This window comes from Clarias gariepinus, chromosome 1 (assembly GCF_024256425.1).
Source record: "Clarias gariepinus isolate MV-2021 ecotype Netherlands chromosome 1, CGAR_prim_01v2, whole genome shotgun sequence".
Classification (NCBI taxonomy): domain Eukaryota; kingdom Metazoa; phylum Chordata; class Actinopteri; order Siluriformes; family Clariidae; genus Clarias; species Clarias gariepinus.
Genome location: NC_071100.1, coordinates 2998775 through 3024838, shown reverse-complemented (window position 1 = coordinate 3024838; position 26064 = coordinate 2998775). Strand labels below are relative to the sequence as shown.

At 38.8% G+C, this 26064-nt stretch overlaps 1 protein-coding gene and 1 long non-coding RNA gene across 2 annotated transcripts; both read left to right on the top strand.

The window, feature by feature from the left end:
- The first annotated feature begins 5248 nt into the window (after positions 1-5248).
- Positions 5249-6269, top strand: LOC128518364 (C-C motif chemokine 18-like). Its single transcript, XM_053491443.1, has 3 exons — positions 5249-5405; positions 5811-5922; positions 6030-6269. Exons 1-3 carry the CDS (start codon positions 5273-5275, stop codon positions 6115-6117), a joined length of 333 nt encoding a protein of 110 aa, XP_053347418.1. The 5' UTR covers positions 5249-5272; the 3' UTR covers positions 6118-6269.
- A 6424-nt stretch (positions 6270-12693) lies between these two features.
- On the top strand, positions 12694-13490 carry LOC128518408 (uncharacterized). Its single transcript, XR_008357717.1, has 3 exons — positions 12694-12869; positions 13252-13363; positions 13465-13490. It is a non-coding gene; the product is annotated as an uncharacterized LOC128518408 (long non-coding RNA).
- Positions 13491-26064: the final 12574 nt, after the last annotated feature.

The window sequence follows — 26064 nt, the reverse complement described above, 5'->3', positions numbered from 1 at the left end:
CACAGTGAAATTTCTTTCTTTGCATATCCAAGCATAACTGGGGTTGGAGCCCATGATTGAAACCTCCTGCCAATCTCCTTGAACAAGCGATTTTTGTCTGATCTAAGATCTTTCCCTTCAGTCGGTCGCAGTCATGTGCTTCTTTACTCCTGAGTTCTTCACTTGTTTTGGCTCTTCAGTGAGTAAAGGAATAAGGATATTGCTCCACTCCTTCAGCCATACCTTCTGCTCTGCCAACCTTTCAAAGTTCTGCATGATGGCTTCCAGGCCTTCCTGCAGGAATCAGGTAGGGGAACATCTCCTCCATCACAGTGTGAGAGGGTAAGCTCTGCCGTTTTGGCCTGGAGCCCCTAAATCAGTAAGAGAGTGGCAGATGGCAAGAGGCACTGACTGAAGATCCACTGTGACACATTTAATAGATTCCAGTTCACCAAATATAAAAACACTCACGTGCTCATCTTCTATACCGCTTTATCCCATATTCAGGGTCGGGGGGACCTGGAGCCTATCCCAGGTGGCTTAGGGCATGAGGCAGGGTACACCTTGGACATCGTGCCAATCTATCGCAGGGCACACACATACACAGATACACATACCAATCTGGGAGCGCCAATTAGCCTAACCTGCATATCCCTCCCTGGACCCTGGAGGTGCAAGGCGACCGTGCTAACCACTACACCACTGTGCCACCGATATGAAGACAATATTATAGAAATGATCATCTTGCATATTATAACACAAGTACAGTTATTTAGACTAAGTATGTAAAGCAAGTGTTACTGAATTTGCTGAGAAATCTGTCTGTTTTTTATATGTTCATTGTACACTCATAAATTCTATTAAAATTTAAAATCAAATACTAAATTTCTATCCCAAAATTAATTGCCAAGTAATTAAGTGTTTTGAAACGGGTACAAACAATAGAAAAGGGGCATTAGAATTCCACAAAAAAAAACAATACTCACATTGATTTCTTTTGATAAGGATCATCTCATGTGGCATCTCATTCCCACCTTTTCAGGGAACAGGGTTACAGCAAAGTAACCCAAGACGTTCCCTTTCAAAGGCTACACTCGATGCTGCGTGAAAATGCTATGGAAACAAGAATACCAATGCCGCCGCACTGCAAGTGTCTGGACCCCAAGGTTGTGTAGCGTGTGCGCACAAGGTCTCAGAACTGTATCTCGGAGGATGACTCGAGGACCCGTGAGCCCGGAGTAGCATGAACATCCATACTATAAAATCTAACAAATGTGTGCGGAGAGGACCAACCTGCCACGTCACACACTTGCTGCAGGGGAATACCTCTTGCCAGCGCAATGGATGAGGCGATCCCCCTGGTTGAATGAGCCCTAATTCCTAGAGGCGGAGTGAGCCCACGCGCCTCATAGGAGAGGGCAATAGCATCTCTCACCTGGTGTGACAAGGTCTGTGTAGTGGCGGCCGCCCCCTGGTTATGGCCCCCATAGCATATAAAAGGCTGCTCTGACTTATGCCACTGGCTGGTGTGGTGGACGTAAATCTGAAGAGCACGTACTGAACACAGTAAGTGAAGTTTCTTCTGCTCTGAAGCTATAAAAGGCAAAGAACAGAAGGCTTCAAGAACAACAAGGTGCATGGTTGAGAATGGAACTTTCAGAGGTTAGTTCGGGTGTGAATGAGAGGTAATGGCCATCAAAAAAAAATCTTAAGGGTCAGAAACCTGACAGGCGCTGACTCTAGTGGTTCAAAAGGGGTGTCAATTAGACCTTCGAGCACGATAGATAAATTACAAGAAGAGACAGTGGCTCTTGTGGGTGGCCTCAACCTTTTAGCTCCGCGAATGAAACGGGCAACTAAAGGGTGTTTTCCCACAGCAACCCCATCAATCAGAACGTGGCAGGCTGGAATAGCAGCTACGTACGCCCTGAGAGTACTAGGGCAAAAGCCAGAGGACATTTTTTCCTGCATAAACTCCAGCACTGAAGCAATTCGGCAGTGGACTAGGTCTACCTGCTTCGTCATGCACCAACTTTCAAATACATTCCATTTGAGGGCATAAGCTCTCCTAGTGGGGGGGAGCTCTAGCACTTAAAATAATGTCAATTACGCTGGCTGAAAGAGCAGCTTGACTTAGTTGCTCCAGTTCAGGGGCCAAATGTGAAGGTTCCAAAGCTAGGGCCAAGGATAAAATATTGTCCCCCTGCCCCTGAGACAGACGATCCCTCCTCACTGGAATTATCCATGGTAAGCCGTCGAAATGAGATATTAGGTCCGAGAACCACACTGGTCGGCCAACAGGGCGCTATCAATAAGAGGCGCAAACGCTGTTGACGGACCCTCGCAAGGACGCCCAGGAGCAGAGCTATCGGAGGAAATGCATAAACGTGTGATCTGGGCCATGTACGGGCCAAGGCATCCAGACCCAGGGGAGCTGGAAGAGTCAGAGAGTAGTAAAGGGGACATTTGCTGTTTCTTGCGAGGCAAAGAGGTCCACCTCTGCTACAAGAAATCTCTTCCAGATTGACTGACTACTTTGGGGTGGGGTTTCTATTCCCTGTATGCCACAGCTTGACTGGACAGTACATCTGCTCCCACATTTATGTGCCCTGGAATGTAAATGGGACAGGAACTTGTCCTGTGCCCAAATGTGCCCAAAGCAGAACCTGGTGCACTAGCTTATTCCAGCGGTGCGAGGGCAGTTTGCCCTGGCGATATAAAATATGAGACTACCGTAGTGTTGTCCACCCACACTACTGTAGGACATGGTAGCCTCTTAACTGCTGGAGGAAGTGCTTAAGGGTAATGATGTGCCGCGCGACAAGATGACCTTCCCAGCTCCCTTGGGCTGAACGGTCATCTAAGACCGCACCCCAACCTGTGAGGGAAGCATCTGTCGTTAGTATCCTGCGATGACAAGACGGACTTAGAGTGGGACCCAGAGTCAGAAACCGGGGTCTGAACCACATAGAAAGGGTACGAAGCCCCTGGCGCGTAACCCTTATTGGGGATTGACCCTAGAGTGAAATCCCCTTGTTCTCTCTGAAATGATGAACCGTCACTTTTTGGTCTAGCTTGATTTCCTTGAGGGTGTTGAGAATCGATTTGACACGAGCGAGAGACAGCTGTGCCCGCCTTACAATCAAATCTCATGTGACACGCAAATAAGTTGTCCTCTGAACAGGAAAGAGCACGCTTTTTGTGGCATTGGGTCTCAATCCTAAGAAACAAAGAGCTCCGGATGTTGAAGCGCTAGCTACTGAGACTGGGCCAGCCAGTCGTGCGGGTGAGAAAGCTAGACCAAATGGAAGGACCTGATACTGGTAAGCTTCGCCCCCAAAGGCAAACCTCAGGAACCTCCTATGTTGTGGCAATATTTCTATATGAAAGTATGTGTCCTTCACATCGATTGTCACAAATCAATCGCTTGGTAGGATTTGAGAACAATCACTTTGACAGTCAACATTTTATTTATTTATTTTTAGATAGCGCTTCAGCCCGCGAAAATCTAAGTATGTGTCCTTCTTTTCCAAGTGTGTGAGGGCAAGATGGAGTGTAGTGGAAATGGCGTCGTCCGTTGAGCGGTTAGGACGGTACGCAAATTGCAGTGGGTCCAGTGAGGGAGGCAGCAGGGTCTTGATGTGTCTCATGACGAGCCGCTCGAAGCACTTTATGATGGTGAGTGTAAGTGCAACGGGACGGTAGTCATTAAGACAGGACACAGAAGACTTCTTGTGCACGGGTACGATGAAATAAGCATGTGGGAATGACGGCCCTGCTCAGGGAGATGTTGAAAATGTCGGTAAGAACATCTGCCAGCTTTTCCGCACATTCTCTGAGCACTCTGCCTGGGATGTTGTCTGGTCCAGCAGCTTTACATGGGTTGACTCTTCGTAGAGTTTTCCTCACATCAGCTGTAGTGAGACACAGCACCAGGTTGTTCAAAGGTCTTCCTCGCCGTCACGTCGTTCTGCCTGTCGAACCGAGCGTAGAAGTTGTTCAGTCCATCTGGGAGGGAGCCATCACCGTCACTGGCTGGTGATGTCATCCTGTAGTGAGTCATGGCTAATGACGTGTAATCTTTCAAGACAGTAAAGTCGCCGTAAGTTGCAGCCTCCCTAAACATGTTCCAGTCAGAAGAGCAGAGATGGCTCCTGCTGGCCATGTTTTCACCTGCTTCAGAACTGGTTTTGAACACCTGACGAGTGGTCTGTATGCTGGAATTACCATATCAGAGATGTGGTCTGAGTAGCCGGAGTGGGTGCGGGCCTCTGCCCGATATGCGCCGGGGATGTTTGTGTAAACAAGATCCAGTGTGTTTTCTCCTTTCATTGCAAAGTCCACATATTGATGGAATCTAGGAAACACTGACTTGAGATTTGCATGGTTGAAATCTCCAGCAACAATAAACAGTCTATCCGGGTGTGTATTTTGCAGTTCACTGAATTTTGTATACAGTTCCCATAGCGCTTCCTTAGCATTTACAGTGGTGAATTCCCGTGGCAAATAAAAAGGTCTGCATCTTACAGTCACAAACTCCACCAGCGATAAGCAATAACTAGAAACTAGCACAGAGTTCTTGCACCATTTCGTCTTGATGTAAACACACAAGCCGCCACCGCGAGTCTTACCGCACAGAGCTGCATTTCTGTCGGCGCGAAACAAGGCTAGCCCGTCTAGCTGAATAGCGGCGTCCGGTACTCTGTCGCTGAGCCATGTCTCCATAAAAACAAAGACACAGCAGTCCTTAACCTCACGCTGTGTAGCCTGCTGGAGTCGGATGTAGTCCAGTTTATTGTCCAGGGAGCAGACGTTGAATAAGATGATGGACGGGAGAGCCTGGATTAGACTCTCCAAAGAGTCTAATCCCAGTTAACCCCCACAGAGTCTTATATAGGCTACCAATTAGCAATTACTTATATGATAGGCCAATCAGGATTAGCCACACTCTTCCCAGTAGGGTCTGGAGAAACGTCAGGGTCGTCACAGAAAGTATTGTTCTCACAACCATGGTGTTAAACTGAAATTCCAGTTTAAGTTACTTTCTGTGTTACTATTCTCCAATATTCATTTGTGTGATTAGCCCAGCTACTGTCTGAGGTGAAACTGTATGTCAAACACTGCTCATTTTATTTTAAAGTTCAAACCACAGATTGGTTCTTGAAGAAAGGGTGGGGGTGTTTTTTTTTTAATCAATAAAAGAAAAACTTATCTTCTTCACATCAGCCTCCTCCCTAACACCACCCACCCTCTTCCTTCTGCTTAAGCCTAATAACTTCATTAGCAAGGTCATATGTGCATTTTTATATTAAACTGTGCATCAAAACGATCATCCTCTCCATCAGAAGCAATGTTCTCCACTCCATATTGTCTCCTGCTGGTTCTGCTGGGACTCCCCTGCGTTCAGTCCAGCGAAATGGAAGAAGGTAAGATTTTCACCTTTTTTTTAAAGGAGCAAACAAATGTAAATATATTTATTCAATTTTGTTAAGAATTTCAAGATGCATATTTACTAGGTATACAGATTACATTATAATTATAATCATCTTCTACATTATAACACAAGTCCAGACACTTTGATTCAGTTTGTAACCTGCTGTTGCTGAATTTTGTAATTTGTTTAAGAAAATGTTTTTTTTTTTTTCCTTTTGTTTTCACCGTATGCTGTTTATACTGTATTTATGACCATACTTTCTGGCAGCAGAGAAAAATCAGTTAATGTTTTTAGTTAATTGCCCCAATACATTAATTGGGCAACTGACTCATAAATTGTATTTAACTTTAACATTTAGTGTGAAATAATTTTAAAATAATGACATCTTTTCACACAGATGCAAACGGGGCAAACTTATGCTGTTTTGAATTTCACAAAACCCCATTGCTTGCAGAAAATGTTGTCTCCTACCAAGAAACAAGACCCGACTGTACAATTCCTGGCATCATGTATGTTCTAACTCGGCTTCTCCTCATTTAATTTTTTATTTTTTATTTAACAATTTACTTGGACAGTCTAAAGATGACTCATAAATGTCCTTTTGTTTCCTCTGCAGTTTTACTACAACAAATGGTTACAGTTTTTGTGCAGACCCTGAGGTGGACTGGGTGAAGAAGATCATAAAGAGTAAACCTTCAGCCTAAACATCAGTCCTTTACTTAAAAAAAATTGATGTTACATATTCTTTAAAACAGTTTGATGTTGTATGCAACAGGACAACACTTTTATTAAACACCTGTATTTGCTCTCAATGAAATTTAATTTTTTGCACAAATTAAAAGACTTTTACAAGTCATGGTCATTTGTTTGTTTCTCTCACTAATCCCCTTTACCCAGTCACTGAGTGTTGGTCCATGGAGCGCCCCCCTTAGGGGAGTCAGTGTAGAGCCTTTATACCTTTCTATATTTTATTTAATATTTTGTTTTGTAATGAAATAATTTAAAATAGTGTATGGTTTGGTATGTTTTTTTTTTTTAATAAACTCTTACAGTAACAGTCACGTTTAGACTAAGATACCAGGAGACTTAAATGTAACCAGTCACATGCCAATTAGATTAAAATGGTTATATAATTAATTTGAGTTTCACACCAAAAGGGGTAAAAAAAAAAAAGAAATAATTATTGAATTTTGCAAATTACACTGATTTACCTTATATATTTATTCAGAGCACCTCACGTAATAAAATACAACCAATAATCACATCCTAATAAGAAAAGCAAAATAGAATAAAATAATAAAAAAAAAAAATCAAAAACTAAAAGATCACATGAATGAGGATAAGAGAATACATGTATACAGTACATTGTGTCCCAAAAGTCACCATGTACTTTATGAAAAATAAAATGAAAAATAAAATAACCCTTAGAACATTATGGATTAATTATTTATTTATTATAACTTAATTTAAAAATCAAGGCCTTTATATATTCTATATATTCAATAATATATAATATTCAATAAACCAGTATTTCAAAATATTAGAAGATTTCCTAAAATCACTCAAAAATTATTTACAGTACAAAAATATCCAGCTTCTGAATATTATGTAAATTTATACACTTGGTGCTTCTGAGCAGGTCAACGAAAAAAGAGTGTGATAGTGCTTATGGTACATATATGGGAAGCTCTTCCCATTGGGTATAATAATTGGAACCAAAAAGAAAAGTAAATAAAACTGAAAATATAAAATAAACAGAGCTCCATCATCAGCTCAACACCGAACTGGACTCTAAAACCTAAAAATAAACTTTCTCACTCTCACTGGGGGAGTCAGCCTTTACTAAGGGCTTATGTGTGATTTCTATGTGTTTTCAACACTTTAACTCAAAATGAAATTGCACACTTGAGTAATAGCGTGCATCTTTCTCTCTCTCTCTCGCTCTGTACATGTGCTGGGTGTGAGGAGAGCGTGCGAAAGGCTGTTTGCTGTTTTGCCAAGTTTTGAAAGATTGCCGTGGTTTTCCCCACTTTATTTTTGATTAGTGAATGTTAGTCGTAAAAAAGGTTTAGAGTGAGAAAAAGTGAGCAGGGCCTCTGAGATCGGCACTATCTTTCTTCAACATGAAGTTTATCAGCCCTATGAGAGCTATTCCACTTGGGTGTAAGAGCTTCAACATGAGACATATCTTGTCTTTCTGCCGGCTGATTTTAATCGTTTAAAATGACAAATAAGAAACGCTTAATAATAACCTTAAGTGTAATGAGGGGGGAAAGAGCTAGACTGTTTTTGTTACTGTTACACCCCGGTCTATGTCGGGCCATAACAGGAATGAAAAGAAGAGGACATAGGTCAAGGTCATACACTTTTACAAATTGTCATCCAACAGTAAGCAAATACATGGTCTATAATATTGTGGTCTGGGCCTAAATAGGCCTCTGGGTCTCCTGGTTACCCAAGCATCAGGCAGGAGGCTGGAATCAACAAAGGAAAGGCAGGTCAGCAACCAATATATTGCAAGCAAGGGTACACTGTAGAGAGCGGGACCTGGAACAACAAGGGAAGACACACTTCCATCCCACCAACAGCAGAGACATAGCAGAAACAAAGCAAGCATAACCAGAGACAAAATAACAAATACATCCAATATTGTAACAGTCACCATGGAGCGGCTGAGGTGTTTTAAGTGTAGGCTAATAAATAAAAGCCTGAACTGTCCGCATGGAGCTGAGCAGCTGGGGAACTCAGGGGGGTGACGTGGCTGGGATACAGTAGCAGGAGTATAGGGACAGCCAGAGGGAGAACATCGGGGAGGTTGAGCCTGCTGCGGGCCATATTGACCCACAGAGTAGTAACATACTGCAGTCAGATCTCATAACAGTTAGTCCTGAACACACCAGTACTACAGGAACACACACCACACTCGGCGCAGATATGAATACTGACATTGCTCTAAAGAGCAAGATTATAAAACTCAACACTTTTATAGTAATCAGCACTGAAAGTGACCTCGGCCATAAGCTGACCCCATTCCTCGCATCTTCACCCAATATGTATAGCAGCCACAGATCTGCACACCACGGCCAGCACCTAAAGAAAGCATTGCAGTTAAACCGAGGAGAAAAAAAAAGGAGATGTCCACTACAGAACTGGTCACTAAATGAAAAACCAACAGGATGGAGAAGAATGGAGCAGGGTGCAGCACAGCACACATAGACACACCCATAATTATTTAAGAGCAAATAAATTGCTTTCTACAGCTGTGCAGCGCAAAAGATTGCTAAAGTTATTATTAAATTAACGAGTTACTGTCTGAACAAAAATAAAAAGCAATGGCAGTAACAAAAAGCAAAAACCCACTGTCACTCAGGAGGACCTAGCCTGAGGACTTAGCTGAACAAACCATAAACTTTGAACAGGACTGTAAATTAATTCACAAAAAACAAAACTAAAACTGAGAATAAAAAAAAACACTGTAAATATGTAAATAACACCAAACGCATAAAAATAAATAAATATATGTAAATAATTTGAACATTGTTTTAACAAGTGTGTTAAAATCTTTAAAAAGTCTTTCTCTCAAAAACTTTGGCTCCTCAAATAGACTCAGACTGGGTCTTTTGCCTCTGTCTTTGGTTCTTGATACATGCTTTGTTTTTGCCTTACCAGTGCTACCCAATGATCACATAAGTGCTCAGGTATCAGGGCCCTTAAATAAACACACTGCTAGGTGCATCCCATCGTGCTGATTGTCACTACGGCACCAGCACCTGGCAACCATACATTTGGATGGCCAAGGCTCTGCAGGGGAGCAGCCTGCTGATCCGCCTGTTCTGGGTATTCTCTCACCCCCTCGCAAGACCCCAGCTGTTACATCATGGATCTCTACTTTATATGTAATAGTGTATAGTGCTGATAACTGGCTTTAGCTTTTAAATAAATCAATCAATGAGCTGGTGATTTTTGGAGTACTTTTTGATTAAAACATATTATTTCATTTGTTTGTATATTTTGCCATTAACCATAAACATAATTTTATTTATATTTACTTATAAACAACTTATAATTCTGCATTGTTGTGGTGTGTTAAACCAGCACAAACCAGCACACAACAGCTTTCACAATTCAGCCTGCGTTTAGAAGGATGTACTGTTACTACCAGCTCAACAGTAAAAGACCTGGGTGTAATATTGGACAGTAACTTGTCCTTTAAAAATCATATTTCCAATATCACAAAAACAGCCTTTTTCCATCTTAGAAATATCGCCAAACTTAGGAGCATCTTATCCGTATCTGATGCAGAAAAGCTAGTTCATGCATTCATGACCTCCAGACTGGACTATTGTAATGCATTACTAGGTGGTTGTCCTGCATCCTCAATAAACAAGCTTTAGTTAGTCCAAAATGCAGCTGCCAGGGTTCTCACTAGATCCAGAAAATATGATTATATAACACCTATATTATCATCCCTGCACTGGCTACCTGTTCAATTTAGAATTAATTACAAAATAGTACTACTTACATACAAGGCTTTAAATGGTTTAGCTCCCACATACCTAACCAGTCTTCTGAAACGCTATAATCCGCCACGCTCCTTAAGATCACAAAACTCTGGACTTCTGGTAATTCCCAGAATTTTAAAATCTACAAAAGGGGGTAGGGCATTTTCATATTTGGCTCCAAAACTTTTGAATAGCCTTCCAGACAGTGTTCGGGGAGCAGACACGGTTTCCCAATTCAAAAGTAGACTCAAGACGCATCTCTTTAATCTGGCATACGCGTAACTCATCCCATAACCTCATACTCCATTACACTTATCCGGAATGGCAACTACGCTAATTCTCTCCATCTTTTCTATATTTTTCTACCCATCCCGAGGCATCTGGAGATTGTGCCAGCTTTAGTAGACAAAGGCCAACCAGCATCCAGAGAAGGACCAGCTCCAGCTGAATTCTGCTTTATGATGGTTGGAGCTACACATCCAGCTCCTGTGCTTCCAGTGACCCAGACCCCATCTGCCCTCTGCACCTACTGACTCCCTGTGCTGAACTGGACTTCATGTTAATCTACACAACTTCTGTTATATTGAACTTTCACCTGCACAACACACATGTTATTTCTATCTGTTATCACCCAGATGAGGATGGGTTCCCTGTTGAGTCTGGTTCCTCTCAAGGTTTCTTCCTATTGCCATCTCAGGGAGTTTTTCCTTGCCACTGTCGCCGTCACCCTTGGCTTGCTCATCAGAGACATTTCATTCATCATTCATTCATTTCATTATTATCTAGACACATTTTTCTCACACATACACACTTCCAAATATTTTCTTTTCTTTTCTTAAAAAAACAATAAAAAAACAAAAAAACAATTCTTTAATTTTTTGTGAAGCTGCTTTGAGACAATGACCATTGTTAAAAGCGCTATATAAATAAAATTGAATTGAATTGAATTGTTAAGAGTCACTGTTTATTCTTCTTCAATAATAAATAATATTTTGTCATTATTAATACATGCATGCAATTAGTAAAGCTATTGTTGAGGTGAAAACGAGTGTCAAACTGGTTTTTCATGGAGGTAAAACTTCAGTCAGGTTGTAAAATACTACACTCCAAAACGATCATCTCCATCAGCAGTCATGTTCTCCTGTTCTTTTCTGATGGTCCTGCAGGAACTTTACAATGGCAGATAGTAAGATGTTAATATATTTGCAAATAAATAGTTAAATTACTGTAGTAGAGGATGCATTTTTTAAAACTCTATTTTATTTACAGTATTGTAATTGTGTGGATTAATGGTCAGTCAAATCCACAAGCAACAACGTCTTCCATTGCTATTTGATGTGTAGTTAAATTGTTTGGGCTATGCAGTTGGGCTTACAGAATTAACAGACCTACACTATGGGATAGACTAGATACAGAATTATAAATCAGCTTTAAATGTTTTTGGCTCTCCCTCAGTGCCAAGACCATTAATCCACACAATTACACAATACGGCACCATCCCCTCTCACAACATTTATTGAACTTTGTGACCTCACCACAAACTTAGACGACAAGTTAAAACTAATTCATCAGTTATCTTTTTTTTCCCCCCAGAATGCTTCATTTTACCTACATACTGTATGTAAGGAATCACCACTAGAGGGCACTGTTTTGTCTTTTGCAGACTCAGTTTCCCAGAAGGCACTCTGTGTATCCCAACAGAGTGCCAATAACCACCCATATCATGACACTGTATTACTTAAAGCAGTTGAATGATGTATGTAACAGGGCAACGTTTATGTTAAACCTACACCTGTTTATGCTTGTACTGATTTATTTTATCTTCTGCACAGATTAAAGGACATTTATCACTGATGGTCTCTTGTTTGCTCCTCTCTTTACCTGGACACAATGAGTGTGTGTAATGTAACCACCCAGCTGCTGCTGTTGGGCCCTTGACCAAGGCCCTTGGCCCTCAAATGCTCAGATGTATAAGGCAGCAGAATGTAAAATGTGAATTTTATTATACATATAAATAGACAAGAGAAGCAGGGTGGTTAAGGTGTTGGAGTATTGATCCAAGAGTCCCTGGTTCGAGCCCCAGTGTGGCTGGGCTTTTACTCTTTAACCCTTAAGCATGGTCCTTCACCCTTAACTGCTCAAGTGCAATCAGCTGTTAAGCTGTCAGCCCTGCCCTGTAAGAAATTGCCAGAGAAATAACATATCTCTCCATTGCCAGATGTACTCAAGCATGTGGACCTGAAAAAAAAAGCATAATTAATTTAAATGTTTGTCAACAACAGATTTATCACGTGTAAAATAAAATGTTTAAAAATGAACAAATGCTACTATAATAATTTTGCAAACTATACTACACTGTAACTCACTCACTCACCTACTCTCACAGGAGCCTGAAATCTATCCCAGGATACTTAGGGCACAAGGCGGCGTACACCCTGGACAGGGTGCCAATCCATCGCAAGGCACACACACAGTCATTCACTGTAACTATACTGACTTAAATAAACTTTACCTTGCATATTTATGCACATATCATGACATTTCTGTGTTACTTTTCTCCAATAAAGTTTATTTGTCTTACTTATGTGTGTGATTAGCACAGCTACTGTATGTCCGTGATTAAATTAAATGTCAGACTCTGCTCAAATAGTTTTATATTTTTTAAATGTGCAAACCACACATGGGTTCTTGAGGAAGAGGTGGGGGTGTTTGTTCTTTTTTAGTCTAAGAGAAGCTGCTCCCCCACCCCCTCCCCGTCCATTCTTCTTTACACTGTCCTCCACCCACCCCACTCTCTCCCCCTTCTTCTTAAGTCCAGTACCAAGGTCATATCTGCATCATTATAATACACTGTATATCAAAACGATAATCATTACTAACCATGTTCTTCACTCCATGTTTCCTGCTCTTTCTTTTTGGATTTTCCAGCTTTCAGTCCAGCACAATGGCACACAGTAAGAGTTTTACCTATTTTTAAATAAGCAATTAAAATAGCATGGATTTGTTCAATTCTATTTCATTGATTACACTTTATCAATTTTAAGATGCATATGCACTAGAAATTAAGACATTATTACAAAAATAATCATCTTCCACATTATGGGAAACCATAATGTGTTTTTGTGTGTTCATTATACACCAGCTGAATGATTTATAGTGATGTTCATATGAGCTTTAGTTATAACTCTTATGATGTATAGTTATGCTCATATATGGTTTTGATCTTAGTGATTTAATAAATTAATTAGATGACTGACTCATGAATTTTTGTTATAACTTTAATATTTTCCCTGAAATAAATAATTTAATGAAAAATAATTAAATTTTTGGGCACAGATGCAAATGGGGCCAACTTATGCTGTTTTGAATTTCACAAAAGACCGTTCCCTGCAGCAAACGTTGTCTCATACTTAAAAACAAGGATTGACTGTACAATTCCTGGCATCATGTATGTTTTCAACTTGGATTTTAGTTTTATATTTAAAATTTTATTCAACAATTCACTTGTAAAGATTTAATTGACTACCTGTATCCTATTTTTCTCTGCAGTTTTAAGACAAAAAGGGGTTTTCGTTTTTGTGGAGATCCTGAGGTGGACTGGGTGAAGAAGATCATCAAGAGCAAAACCTCTGCCTAAAAATAAATCCATTGCTTATCTTTATTTTGTAGAATGCTTAAATACCTACATATAACTTAAAGGAATTTGATGATGTGTGTAACAGGACAAAGCTTTTTGTTCAACAAATGCCTGTATCTGCACTAGCTATTATATTTTGTTTCCAGAAATTAAAGAACACATATACAGTAAGTCTTGGTGTCTTGTTTGCTTCTCTGACTAATCCCCCCTTTACCCAGTAACTGAACGTTCAGTGATGGAGCACTTATGTTCTCTAGTAAACCTTGGGTTCTCCCAGAAACAGGTATATTTACTGTATATTGAGGTACCTTAAGACTTATAAAATATGAGATAATATAATCACTCAGATAAATTAAGTTATATAACTAAATTAGGGATTTCACAAGAATAAATTAAATAGAAATAAAAGTAAATTATACTATATTTACCTACATATTTATTCAGGACACCTCAAAAAATAAAATACAACCAAGAATCACTTCCTGATAAGCAAAGCAAAAACAAAACATTAATTTGGAATGCAATGATGAAAGGTCATATACATTAATGCAGGTTGTTCCAAAATATACACTACCGTTCAAAAGTTTTAGAACACTTTCTAACTCCATGATGGTTCCTGATTTTTATTTCTTTCTACATTGTAAAGGAATGCTGAAGGCGTCCAAAAAATGCATTAATCTCCTTTGAACAGTTAATGGTGAGATGTTTCTGCTACTTCTGCTCTGTAAAGACTTCATAACGCCTCTAATCTCAGGTGCTGTTAATTGGTCATTTTTCAGGCTGATAACTCTAAATGAACTTCTCGTCTGAGACAGAGGTAGGTTTTGGTCTCGCCCTCCTGGGACGGCCTTCATGAGAGCCAGTTTCATTATGGTGCTTGACGGATTTTGCAAATGCACTTGACAATACTGTTCTTGCAAGAACTATTACAGAAAGGCTGACCTCTGTGTCTTAAAATAACAACTAACTGTTGTTTTTCTTGTTGTTACGTAATTACCTAATTCCATATGTGTTATTTTATAGTTTTGAAATCCCCAGTATTGTTGTAGAATGTAGAAAATAAATCACTAAACAAAAAAAAAAAAAAAGAAATTTGCATTTTCTAAAACTTTTGCACGGTAGTGTATATATTTTTTTTATTGTAATGATTATGCAAAACATTTAAAATATTAGAATATAAAATATAAGAACCATCAAAAGAATTTAATAATACCGAAATATACAACCTCTAAACATGATGTTTACTTATGCCCTTAGTGCTTAGTTTGGGCTATAAATAGCTCCAAGCAATTCAGGCATGTGATTCCAGCAAATGTGAGGTCTCATTTGTTATTGGTCACATGACTCTCAGGAAAACAACGCATGGCTCTAAGCAAGGCTTTCTTTGGAAACATTCCTTTCCCCCATGTCCCTCACCTCCCTACCGCTTTTCCTCCTGACATTTGATTTGATTTCATTCTGACATCATTTTTTCCCACGACCTCTTTCTCTCTCTGTGTTCAGTTTTTCTTTCATGAACTTTTCATGATCGTACACTGATAAAGACATAACCAATATAGTCCTGACTACTTTATGTAGACTTTTGTGGCACCACGTAGTGCAATAAAGAATGTTGAATTGGGTAAACCAAAACAGAAAAAAATATATTTAGGAGGTGGAACATTTATTAAATGGATCGTACACAGAGAAGAAATTCATAGACACATGAAAGTTTTAAACATAATTTTACTGGCTTAATGAATGTGAGAAATATGTTTGAGACCTTTGACATCTATGCTTTCAATCCAGTCCAGTAGGTGGTGGTAAAGCATTTTCATTCTGTGAAATCACTATAAGATACATTGCCTGGCAAAAAGTAAAAAATCAATATTTGCTCAGTCTAAGATTGTTTGCTTCCAAAAAACACACTTTCACAACTTAAATCCATTTCTGTGTCATGAAGGGAAAAAAAATCCATAGATGTGATAACCTGGTTATTCAGTGCATTTAGATCATCAGCTGACTTCATTTTATTGCCACATAATGTTGCTGAGCCTAGACCTGATGTCATTGGACACTGTAAAGTCAACCATCAGCTGCTCCAATGAACTTTCTGTATCTAAAATATAAGAAGGCTGTTTAATGGCATCCCACATTGTCATGGTTCGTTATGTGGCTTGTTTCCTTCCATTGTGCTTTTTCCTGTTAAGGAAATTAAGATTAAATCTGGCTGCTGCTGTTTTATCTGTAAAAGTAATATAGTTCTGTGTAGACAGGAGTACAGTCATATACAACATGGAAGACATAAATCTTTGTCACAAACAATCTGTACAGATGTTTGTCGTGTTAGTTTGAATATTGGTTTAAGTCAGTCAGTCAGTTCTTTTCTAAGTAATTATTTTTTTTCTGATTAGCTCACGTGCCTCTACGACAAAGAGAGGAATACCAAAAAAAAAAAAAAAAAACTAAATCATGCACATTGCAATTATATAACTGCAACTGCATGCTGCTCCCTGTTCCAAAGAACACTCTAAGAAATATGGATATTATAGTCAATGATTTCATTTTATTACCTCTACGCCAGGGCCAACTTATACACTAAATACACGCTACAAATGCCTCACTAAATTACAGAAATGCTTCTCTAAATTACAAATTACACTAAATAATGCATAACTATAAATGCATTCACCACATGCCCCGCTAAATTACAGAAGGGAATTTAAATTTATTTGAGTTTCCTATGCAATGGAACAGAAGTAACTTTTAATTAAAAAGCTAATTGCACCATCTTTAGCTCTGTTCTTTTCATTAGCAGTAAAGTCTCCAAACCATACACAAGACTACTGGCCTTACAACCATTCTATAAACCCTACTTTTCATCCTTGCTCATACCTTTCTGGCATAGATAGTTTCCTGCTAATCTTCTCTGCTTGGACTCTCATCTTCACGCAAAACTGCTCTTAATATTTGTTAAATTCTGGCACTCTAGATTTTTTTAGTTTGTAACACTCCAAACAAGTGGCAAAATTGTGCAACATTACTGTAGCTGTGCCAAGTTAGTACCAGTAACAAAGCACAACAGAGAAACACTGACACCTACTGGACAGGAGTATTAATGACCAATGCCCTCCAGATATAACTAGACAAACAACTGGCAAAGTGACAATCCACACACACTCTCTATGTATTTACAGTCCCTGGTGATGTAAAACTTGCAATGCAATCACTTAACTTATAACGGTATACATACTGTATGTAGACTTGTAGATTATAACTTAAAGAGACAGATGTTGCTCCAGCAGTGACATTGCATGGCGACAAAACAATACAAGCAACTTACTGTCAGTAATACAACACTACAAATAAATAGTACTACAATAAGGCCAAATGTAAAAAAAAAAAAAATCTACATGCAATAATACCAAAGCTAACTACAAGCAAGCCATCAGTTATTAGTATGGTAGACAACACCGAGAGTTCTCTGTATTCCTATTTTAATAAAGCAGTAATTTAGATTATGTAGACGACAAAAAATAAATAAAAATCACTGGACATGTAAAAGGCACAAAGCAACACTACCATCAGTTCATATCAATGTTCATCTTTATGTAATCACAATCAGAACACATTAATAAAATACAACAATAACCAGCAGTATCATTATCATAATCCACTTTACGCTCGGCACACTAGTGGGATCTTAGCCTTATTTGCAAAACGAGCTGTCGGGTGAAACATGAATGTTAAATTAAAAACCATCGGAACATTATGTAATAGCATTTAAATCTGTTACAGCACGACGGCAGCTGGTCAGCTCCCGCGTCTAATAACCCATAGCAACCATGGACACAGGTTGATGATGTGGTTAGTTAGTGGCAGAAGCGTTGTTATGTTTCTATTTCACTAATTAAAACATTATCGATCTTAAACAATCCTTCCCACCAGCTATTCAGTGTTCTCTCTGACCACAAGAGCAAATACAGCCAGAGACTGATTACTACCAAGTACTCTACAAAAAGAGCGCCACAAAAGAGCTTTTCTCCCTATGGCCATAAAATTCTCTGTAAAGTGGACACTATAGAGTAACAGTAATACGGTATTATTATGTACCTGGGCAATTTGTCTCATACCTACCAATGCTCTTAGGCCATACCACTTCTCAAGTGCCATTTTATTTACACATATAATTTACCTGTGCAATATTTACTCAGTAATGCTCTTGGACATACCACTCTGCAATTACCATAGCAACCTCTGAATTACCCATATTACTGGTGCAATATCTTTCCTTTTCCCCTCACATGTGCAATATCTATATATAGAATTATGTTAAGTGTGCAACTAAGGATTTCGTTTTTTTTAATTATTATTTATTACTCTTTTTCTTTCCTCCTGTAAATGACTATAAGCAAATGTAATCAAGTATTAAAGTTCATTGATTCTTTGAATCTTGAAGTAAAGAGCCACTGAAATTAACAGGGTACTTCGCATGCCGGTCATAAACATTTGCAACCATTTCAATTGTTTTCCACAGATAAATTATCGAGTTATTTAAAGTGTGACTCGAGCAGCGGAACAAATTAAGGTTCTATGAATCACAGCGGAACCGACATCACAATAAAGCTTTTTAATTTAAAACACAGTGGACTTTACCCAAACATTTTGAGAGAAAGTTATATAAAACTTGACTGGAAAAACTAAACTTATTAAAATTACATGATTAAAATTCATTACGGTGAACATAACTTATTAAAAAAACATTTAAGAATTAAAAGAATTAAACTTTATTTTTAACTTATGTATTTTTTTAACAAATCTCATGAGAGCAAAATCTTTCCTGACTGAGGAAAAAATCTGAAACATCTAAATAAACACTTACTTTTTCCTCTAAGAGGGAAGATCAGACTAAGCCCCAAAATTGTCAGGTTTAAATGAAAAAGACGAGTGTCCGAGATAAGTTTTGAGCTGACTTACAGTAAAAGAAGAAGAGTTATTGATTGTTGTGTCCGCTGCACCTTTCCAGTCTGGGCCTGATCATCCAGGAGAGACAAACACACACATGACCCATGACAGAAAGGAGAGAGGAAATGCATAAGTATTCTCCTGGTTAAACAAAAGGGTTCTAGCGGACAAGAGCCGTTAGGATGTTTAGTTGTCCGTATACAGGATATACACAATGTTACCACATAAGACAAAAGGAAGCCCAGTGAGGAGTCTGTTCTCTGGGCACAGGAATCTTCTTATTAGATTACAATGTCTTACATTATTATAAAACCTATAAAATATAATAAATTATTATTAAAATATTAAAATATATTTTTTAGTTTTTTTACATTATTTAAATATACGTTAAACATGACAATGAGACTTTCCTGTCTTCAGTCCTTCACAGTGGCGTGAACAATGAACGTGAGTTTTTTTAAGAGCCAAATACATAACCATGCATCGGTTACTGTATATGCTGTTTTGTCTACTTGGGTTGTAAGTTATGTTGTCTTGTGTTAATAAGTCAAAGTGCCTAAACACATGTGGAAGATAAAAGTTGTAAAACTGTTTCTATTTTTTTCTGATCTAAGCAAAATTCTCTGTAAACATGTGTGTTTGTGTGTGTTCACTTTACACTGTCTGCATGATTCATATTTTTCATCATACTTTGTTTTAATGTCAATTTTCAGTCAAAAATAAATTGTAAAATAACAATATAAGTTATTATTATTTTTCATGGAATAAATCATGAAGCTGCATGCTATTTCCAGCCAATTAAATAAGCACATATTTATTTATATGCTATTTTTATGAACCTGGGTAGTAAATAATTTTATCTAGAGGTAGTGAGTCAAAATGGCTCAACTTATGTTATAATTCAAAAGAATCACCATCTTCTACATCATATAGTATAGTCCCTTTATAGTCCAGTCATTAAGACTCATAAATCTAAGTACATAAAGCATGTGTCTCTGAAGTACTGGCCATCAATACTAACCAATTTAATAGCTTTATTTTTCAGAATCCTTTATTTCACCTAAACCAATTTGATGTTGTGTAAAAGCACAAAGCTGCACACATTGATTAATCTTATCTTCTGCACAAATAAAGAACATATTTGTTTCTCATCATAAAATCATCATTACAGGGGTGAATAACATTAGGAAAAATGATGAAGAATAATAATGTGAGCAGCATGTATGTATAAGTTTGTATTTGGAAAAAAAAATACAGTTATGCTTGGTTTTGAAAACAACTACAAAATAAGTCATTAAAATAGGTGTGTTCCATAACACCTCCATAACATTTGTGTATAAGACTTTTGTGAACTAGACATTTTAGTCTAGAGTTTTTGCTTCATAATGATGTGACAATCGTCCTGCAAACTCATTCACAGAAAACAATACCTTCGATTACATTTTTCAAGACAATTATTGTTTAAAAAGACCATATGTGAGGAGGTGTGAATGATCTAAATAATGCTGTAATTCACACCAGAGAAGACAAAGATCTGTATAATGAGCCTTTCCGGTCAGGTATGTGACAGAGAGGAAGGTGCTAAAGGAAAAAAAAAAGATGACAAAAGAAATATGATTTTTCTTTGGTTTGTAGTTATTTAGAATATAGGTAACTTTTGGGAAAAATAACTCACTCTTACAAACTATATACTGTATAACGTACTCACTCACAAAGAAAATGTCCAGGATTAAGTGGAGAGGGACACGGATAATCTTATACACAGAAGGCACATTGATAGCATAATTATGGCCATGCAAAATACAATGAAAAAAGGTTGTTAGGTTTGTAAAAGCCTACTCTTACACCATATACATAGTCATATATCTTTGAAAAGCAGTTCCTGGTCAACTGAAGACACAAGTGGACATTACATGCCTGGCATTTCCATTGTTTTTTTTTTCTTTTCTGCTTACCATAAACTGATTTACAACACACACAGACCCTGTGACCAGCAGTAACAACATTTCTGTCACCCGAGGTCAGTGCATGTGCTGGTTGTATGCAGTCACAGGTGCAGACAGAGACTTATCATGTCCATACGCTTTAAAAATACAAGAGATCTATCCCAAACCCCAGTTGTGGTCCAGGTTCCCATAAGGACAGGAATCGCAAGTCATCATCAGTCTGTGTTTTCTATAACCGTGATGGCTGTCTGTATCTTGCCTGCTTGTTTGCATTTGCTTTCTATCAGACAGGTGGCTAAATTTTCATTTACAATTAACAATTTTCACTCCCACAACTGTTTATAAAAAAGGGGGAAAAAAGAGTGTGATAACACAATAAAATAAACTACTGAATATCATCATCATCAATTACCTACTGTATGACCATGCATAAAGACAACACAAGCTTTTGTAAAGTCATACAACAACTTCCATATTTTTACATCTGAATATCACAAAATCTGTAAGCTACAAAAGGCATTAGCTTAGCCACTGGGAGCTAGCATGTTTGTGCTAAGCTACATAAGGCAGTATGTTAGCATGATTAGCACTGTTCTCTACATGTTACCCTACTTACATGTAAACTATGTAAGTGATATCGAAAGACAATGTTACATATAAGCTGGACTGAGCTACCAAAATGAGGAAAAAAAATAGTTTTATATTATCATAATAAGTATTATAAAGGATTAAATAACTTACCCATAGTAACAGCTTGCTGGATTCGCCTCCTGTGTTGGAGTCTCAGTGTTGTTTTGAGGTAAATCTAAACTCCTCCCACTGTCCAGAACATTCTGTAGAGCTTCAGAAAGCTGTACAGCGCGTGACATCTTCCACATGCACTGGAAACTCACTGAATCTGAGTGTGTGTGTGTGTGTGTGTTTGTGCGCATGTGTCTTGGGGGCGTGGCCTTGTATGTAGGTCACCATCTTCTTCTTCTTTTTCTTCTTTTTCTTCTTCTTTTTCTTCTTCTTCTTCGTCTTTTTTATTGGCAGGTGGCAACCGGCATTTAAGGTGCATTTCCGTCACCTACTGTGCTGGAGTGTGGGCCAGAAATATAAGAATCTTATCCCGATAGAAATTAGGGAAATCAGGACCAGTAGTATTATAGTTAGTCAATAACAACATTAACAAATTTTACGCTTTAATACTTCTGGATTTTTGCCTTTTTCTATTTTTTGCGCTTTTTCGGAGGACGCGCGTATCATCTGAGAACAACAAGCGGGATCCAACACCAAATACCTAAAACTCCGACTCAGGTACGTTATCATGTCAAATATTCAGCTTGTTCAGTGTGTGGAGTGCAGGATGTTTAGACATTCTTCCTCCGTCGTTAGTAATAATTTTATTTGTGATAGGTGTGTGTTAGTAAGCACTCTGACGGAGAAGATATCAGCGTTAGAGGAGCGCATCCAGACTTTAGAGAGGGTTAGAGAGCGCGAGAGCAGCGTTAGTCCCTTAGCGGACAGTCTGGGTGCCGCAGGCGGAAATACCCAGCCCCCGACTCTGGCATTAGAGCCCTCACAGCGGGGCGAGTGGGTGACGACTCGGCGGCATACTCGTTCAGACAAAGCTAACGCTAAGGCCAGCCCACCGGAGCAAACCTCTTCTGCGCTTTCCGTGTCCACCAGGTTCGCTCTCCTCAGTGATGCACCCACTGAGAAACCTGAAAGAGCTCTGGTTATAGGAGGCTCTATACTGAGACATGTGAAATTAGCCAGGCCTTTAGGGGCGCCAGCGGCAGTGGTTAGGTGTATCCCGGGAGCCAGAGCACCAGACATAGCAGGTAATCTTAGGGCTTTGGGACAGCACAGGTTCTCAAAGATAGTGGTACATGCTGAAGCTAATGATATCCGCCTTCGTGAGTCAGAGGTTAGTAAGAATAACTTTATAGAGGTGTTTAAACTAGCGAAGGCGATGTCCGATGACATAATATGCTCTGGTCCCATCCCAATGAGACGTGGCGACATAACTTACAGCAGGTTATGGCGCTGAACCGCTGGATGTCCAATTGGTGCTCCGAAAACAATGTGGGCTTCATTGAAAATTGGAAGACCTTTGAGGGCAAAAATGGCCTGTTAGGGCGGGACGGTGTCCATCCCACTCGGGAAGGTGCTGCTCTCATTTCCTGTAGTATAGCTTATAGTCTCAGAAGAGGCCTAATTAATTGGTGACAATCCAGAGCCCAGGCCAGGGAGCAGACAGACAGGCTTAACCAACCGTCTGCTAGCTGCATAGAGTCGTCACCCAGGGTTCACTGTATTGAGGCTGTGCCTTTTCCCCGAGCTAAGCAAAAATGTAGAAAGGTTCAGGAAGTCTGTTTTAGTAATTTAATTAACATAGATACCACAAACTCTAATCACACTGAATGCGCAGCCGGCACCTCTGATCTGAAGCTAGGACTGTTAAATATTAGATCTCTCGCCTCTAAAGCAGTTATTGTTAATGAAATTATCACGGATCAGGAATTTGATATACTCTGTTTAACTGAAACCTGGATTAAACAGGACGAGTATGTAGCTCTTAATGAAGCTAGTTCTCCTGGATACAGCTATATACACCAGCCTCGGTTAACATCGCAGTTATTTACAACGATCTGGCTATCGTACAAAAACACAGATTTAAATTTAATGCATTTGAAATTCTCTACAGTAACATAAAGTCAGCTCAGACATTTCCGCTAATCATCATTTACAGACCCTCAGGGCCGTACTCTGAGTTTCTCTGTGAATTTGCTGATTTCCTCTCAAACCTTGTTGTATCCGTAGACAAAGCGTTAATTGCTGGAGATTTTAATATTCATTTTGAGAATCCAGAAGACCCTCTGAGAACAGCATTTATGTCCATTCTGGACTCAGGAGGAGTAAATCAGTGTGTAGTAGGACCCACTCATAAAGCAGGTCACACTTTAGACTTAATATTAGCGTTTGGATTAAGTATAAGAAACATAATTAGAATTCCACAGTCTGAAGTTATCTCAGATCACAGCACCGCGCTACCGCCTTAAACGTACATTCATATCAAATACCACACAGAGCTTTATCGATAATCTTCCAGAGTTATCAACTTTGATTGAATCGCCATCTGACTCCACAGAACTCGATCAAGTGGCTGAATAATTAGAGTCAACACTTTGTTATAGCTTAGATAATGTAGCTCCAGTTAAAAGAAAAATGATTAGAGATAAGAAACTCACTCCTTGGTATAATGACCACACACGCACTTTAAAACAGACCGCTCGGAAATTAGAACGCAAATAACGTCAAACTAAATTGTTAGTATTACAAATAGCATGGAAGGAGAGCATCCTGAACTGTAGAAAAGTTTTCAGTGCTGCTAGATAAATGTATCTCTCTACTCTTATAGAAAATAACAAGAATAATCCTAGATTTTTATTTAATACCATAGCTAAATAAACTAAAAACAAGACCACTGCAGAAATCTCCAAAACAACAACATACAGTAGTGAGGATTTTATGAACTTTTTTAATAACAAAATCATAAATATTAGGCAAAAAAATCAGGCTTTGAAACCAGACAATTTAAGTGATACAGATGATAAATTAATCACATCAGAACCTAGAATACTTTACTCCCCTTGAAGCGAGAGAACTAATTTTACTCATCTCCTCTTCAAAATCATCAACCTGTATATTAGATCCTGTACCGACACATTTTCTCAAGCAGATAGTTCCAGCAATAACAGAACCCCTGTTGAAAGTAATTAACTGTTCACTCAGCAGTGGTTATGTTCCTAAATCCCTTAAATTAGCAGTTATTAAACCACTAATCAAGAAATCTGACCTTGACCCCTGTCAGCTTTCCAATTACAGGCCGATATCAAACCTTCCCTTTTTCTCTAAAATTCTAAAAAAGGTAGTATTACAGCAGCTACTGTATGTTCATATTTACATAAAAGTAGCATAAACGAACTGTATCAGTCAGGATTTAGGCCTCATCACAGCACAGAGACAGCACTCGTTAAGGTAGTAAATGACCTCCTAGTGGCCTCTGATCAGGGTCACTATACTTGTGTTACTCGACCTCAGTGCAGCTTTTAACACTATTGATCATAGTATTCTTCTTCACAGATAAGAAAATGTAGTAGAAACTAAGGGAAAAGCCCTCTTATAGCTCAGATATTATTTGACTGATCGTTATCAGTTTGTAGATTTAGATGGTGACCATTCCTCATGTTCTCAAGTTGAGTTTGGTGTTCCACAGGGTTCTGTTTTAGGCCCACTGTTTTTTTCCCTTTACATGCTTCCGCTGGGCAACATAGGGGTCAGGGGTAGCTCAGTGGTTAAGACATTGGACTACGGTTCGGAAGATCCCAGGTTCAAACCCAACCACCAAGTTGCCACTGTTGGGCCCTTGAGCAAGGCCCTTAACCCTCAACTGCTCAGATGTGTAATGAGATAAAAAAAAAAAAATAAAAAAAATGTAAGTCGCTCTGGATAAGAGCGTCTGCCAAATGCCTAAATGTAAATGTCTGCCAAATGCCTAAATGCAACATAATTCGTAAACATGATATTAGTTTTCATTGTTATGCTGATGACACACAAGTATACGTTTCAGCAAAACCAGATGAGAAAAACCAGTTTACTAAAGTTGAGCAATGTGTGCAGGACATAAAAGATTGGATGTTAATTAATTTCCTTTTGCCTAATCCTGATAAGACAGATGTTCTAGTCATAGTACCACAAGCAGCTAAAAGTCAGCTTTCTGATCACACTGTGATTTTAAATGGCCTTTCTGTTTCATCAAGTGCAACAGTAAAAGACCTCGGTGTGATTATAGATTTCAGCCTTTCAATTGAAGCACATGTAGATAATATTACCAGGATAGCATTCTTTCACCTCAGAAATATTGTCAAGATAAGAAATATATTGTCACCAAGTGATGCAGAAAAACTAGTTCATGCGTTTATCACGTCTAGGTTGGATTATTGTAACGCCTTACTGTCTGGTTGTTCAACAAGGTGCTTAAACAAGCTTCAATTAGTCCAGAATGCAGCAGCGAGAGTCCTCACTCGAACCAGAAGATACGAGCACATCACTCCTATTTTATCCACATTGCATTGGCTTCCTGTAAAATTTCGCATCGATTTTAAAATACTACTCTTGACGTATAAAGCATTACTTCGATCAAAGGATGCAGGCTGCTTGTCAGTACTGCGTATTATGAAAACTATAGCTGGGGGCAGAGCTTTGTCTTACAAAGCCCCAAAGTTATGGAATAGTCTTTCAAATAGTGTTCGGGACTCAGACTCAGTCTCAGTGTTTAAGTCCAGGCTAAAAACCTATTTATTTAGCTAAGCATTTTTGTAAATAGATTGGCCTTAGGTAAAGGAGCAGATCTGGGGGACTCGTGGACGTAGAGTATTAGGTGAACTGGTATGTTTTCATGCTGTCTTCCCCACTCTCATTGATCACTCAGGTTTGTTGACGGTGAGGTGATTGGTTGCTTTACATCTCAGGAAGCCCTCATGTCTGTGTTTCCTTCTGGTTCTCCCTTTTTAGTTATGGTGTCATAGTTAGTCTTGCCGGAGTCCCTGCTTGCACTCTGCACAAAATATACTA

Bases quoted from the DNA above. Each gene is read 5' to 3' on its own strand.
- LOC128518364 (XM_053491443.1), top strand. From the start codon at position 5,273: ATGTGCATTTTTATATTAAACTGTGCATCAAAACGATCATCCTCTCCA. The intron at 5,406-5,810 runs GTAAGATTTTCA...CTTTTCACACAG, and splicing joins GTCCAGCGAAATGGAAGAAG to ATGCAAACGGGGCAAACTTA. The intron at 5,923-6,029 runs GTATGTTCTAAC...TTTCCTCTGCAG, and splicing joins TGTACAATTCCTGGCATCAT to TTTTACTACAACAAATGGTT.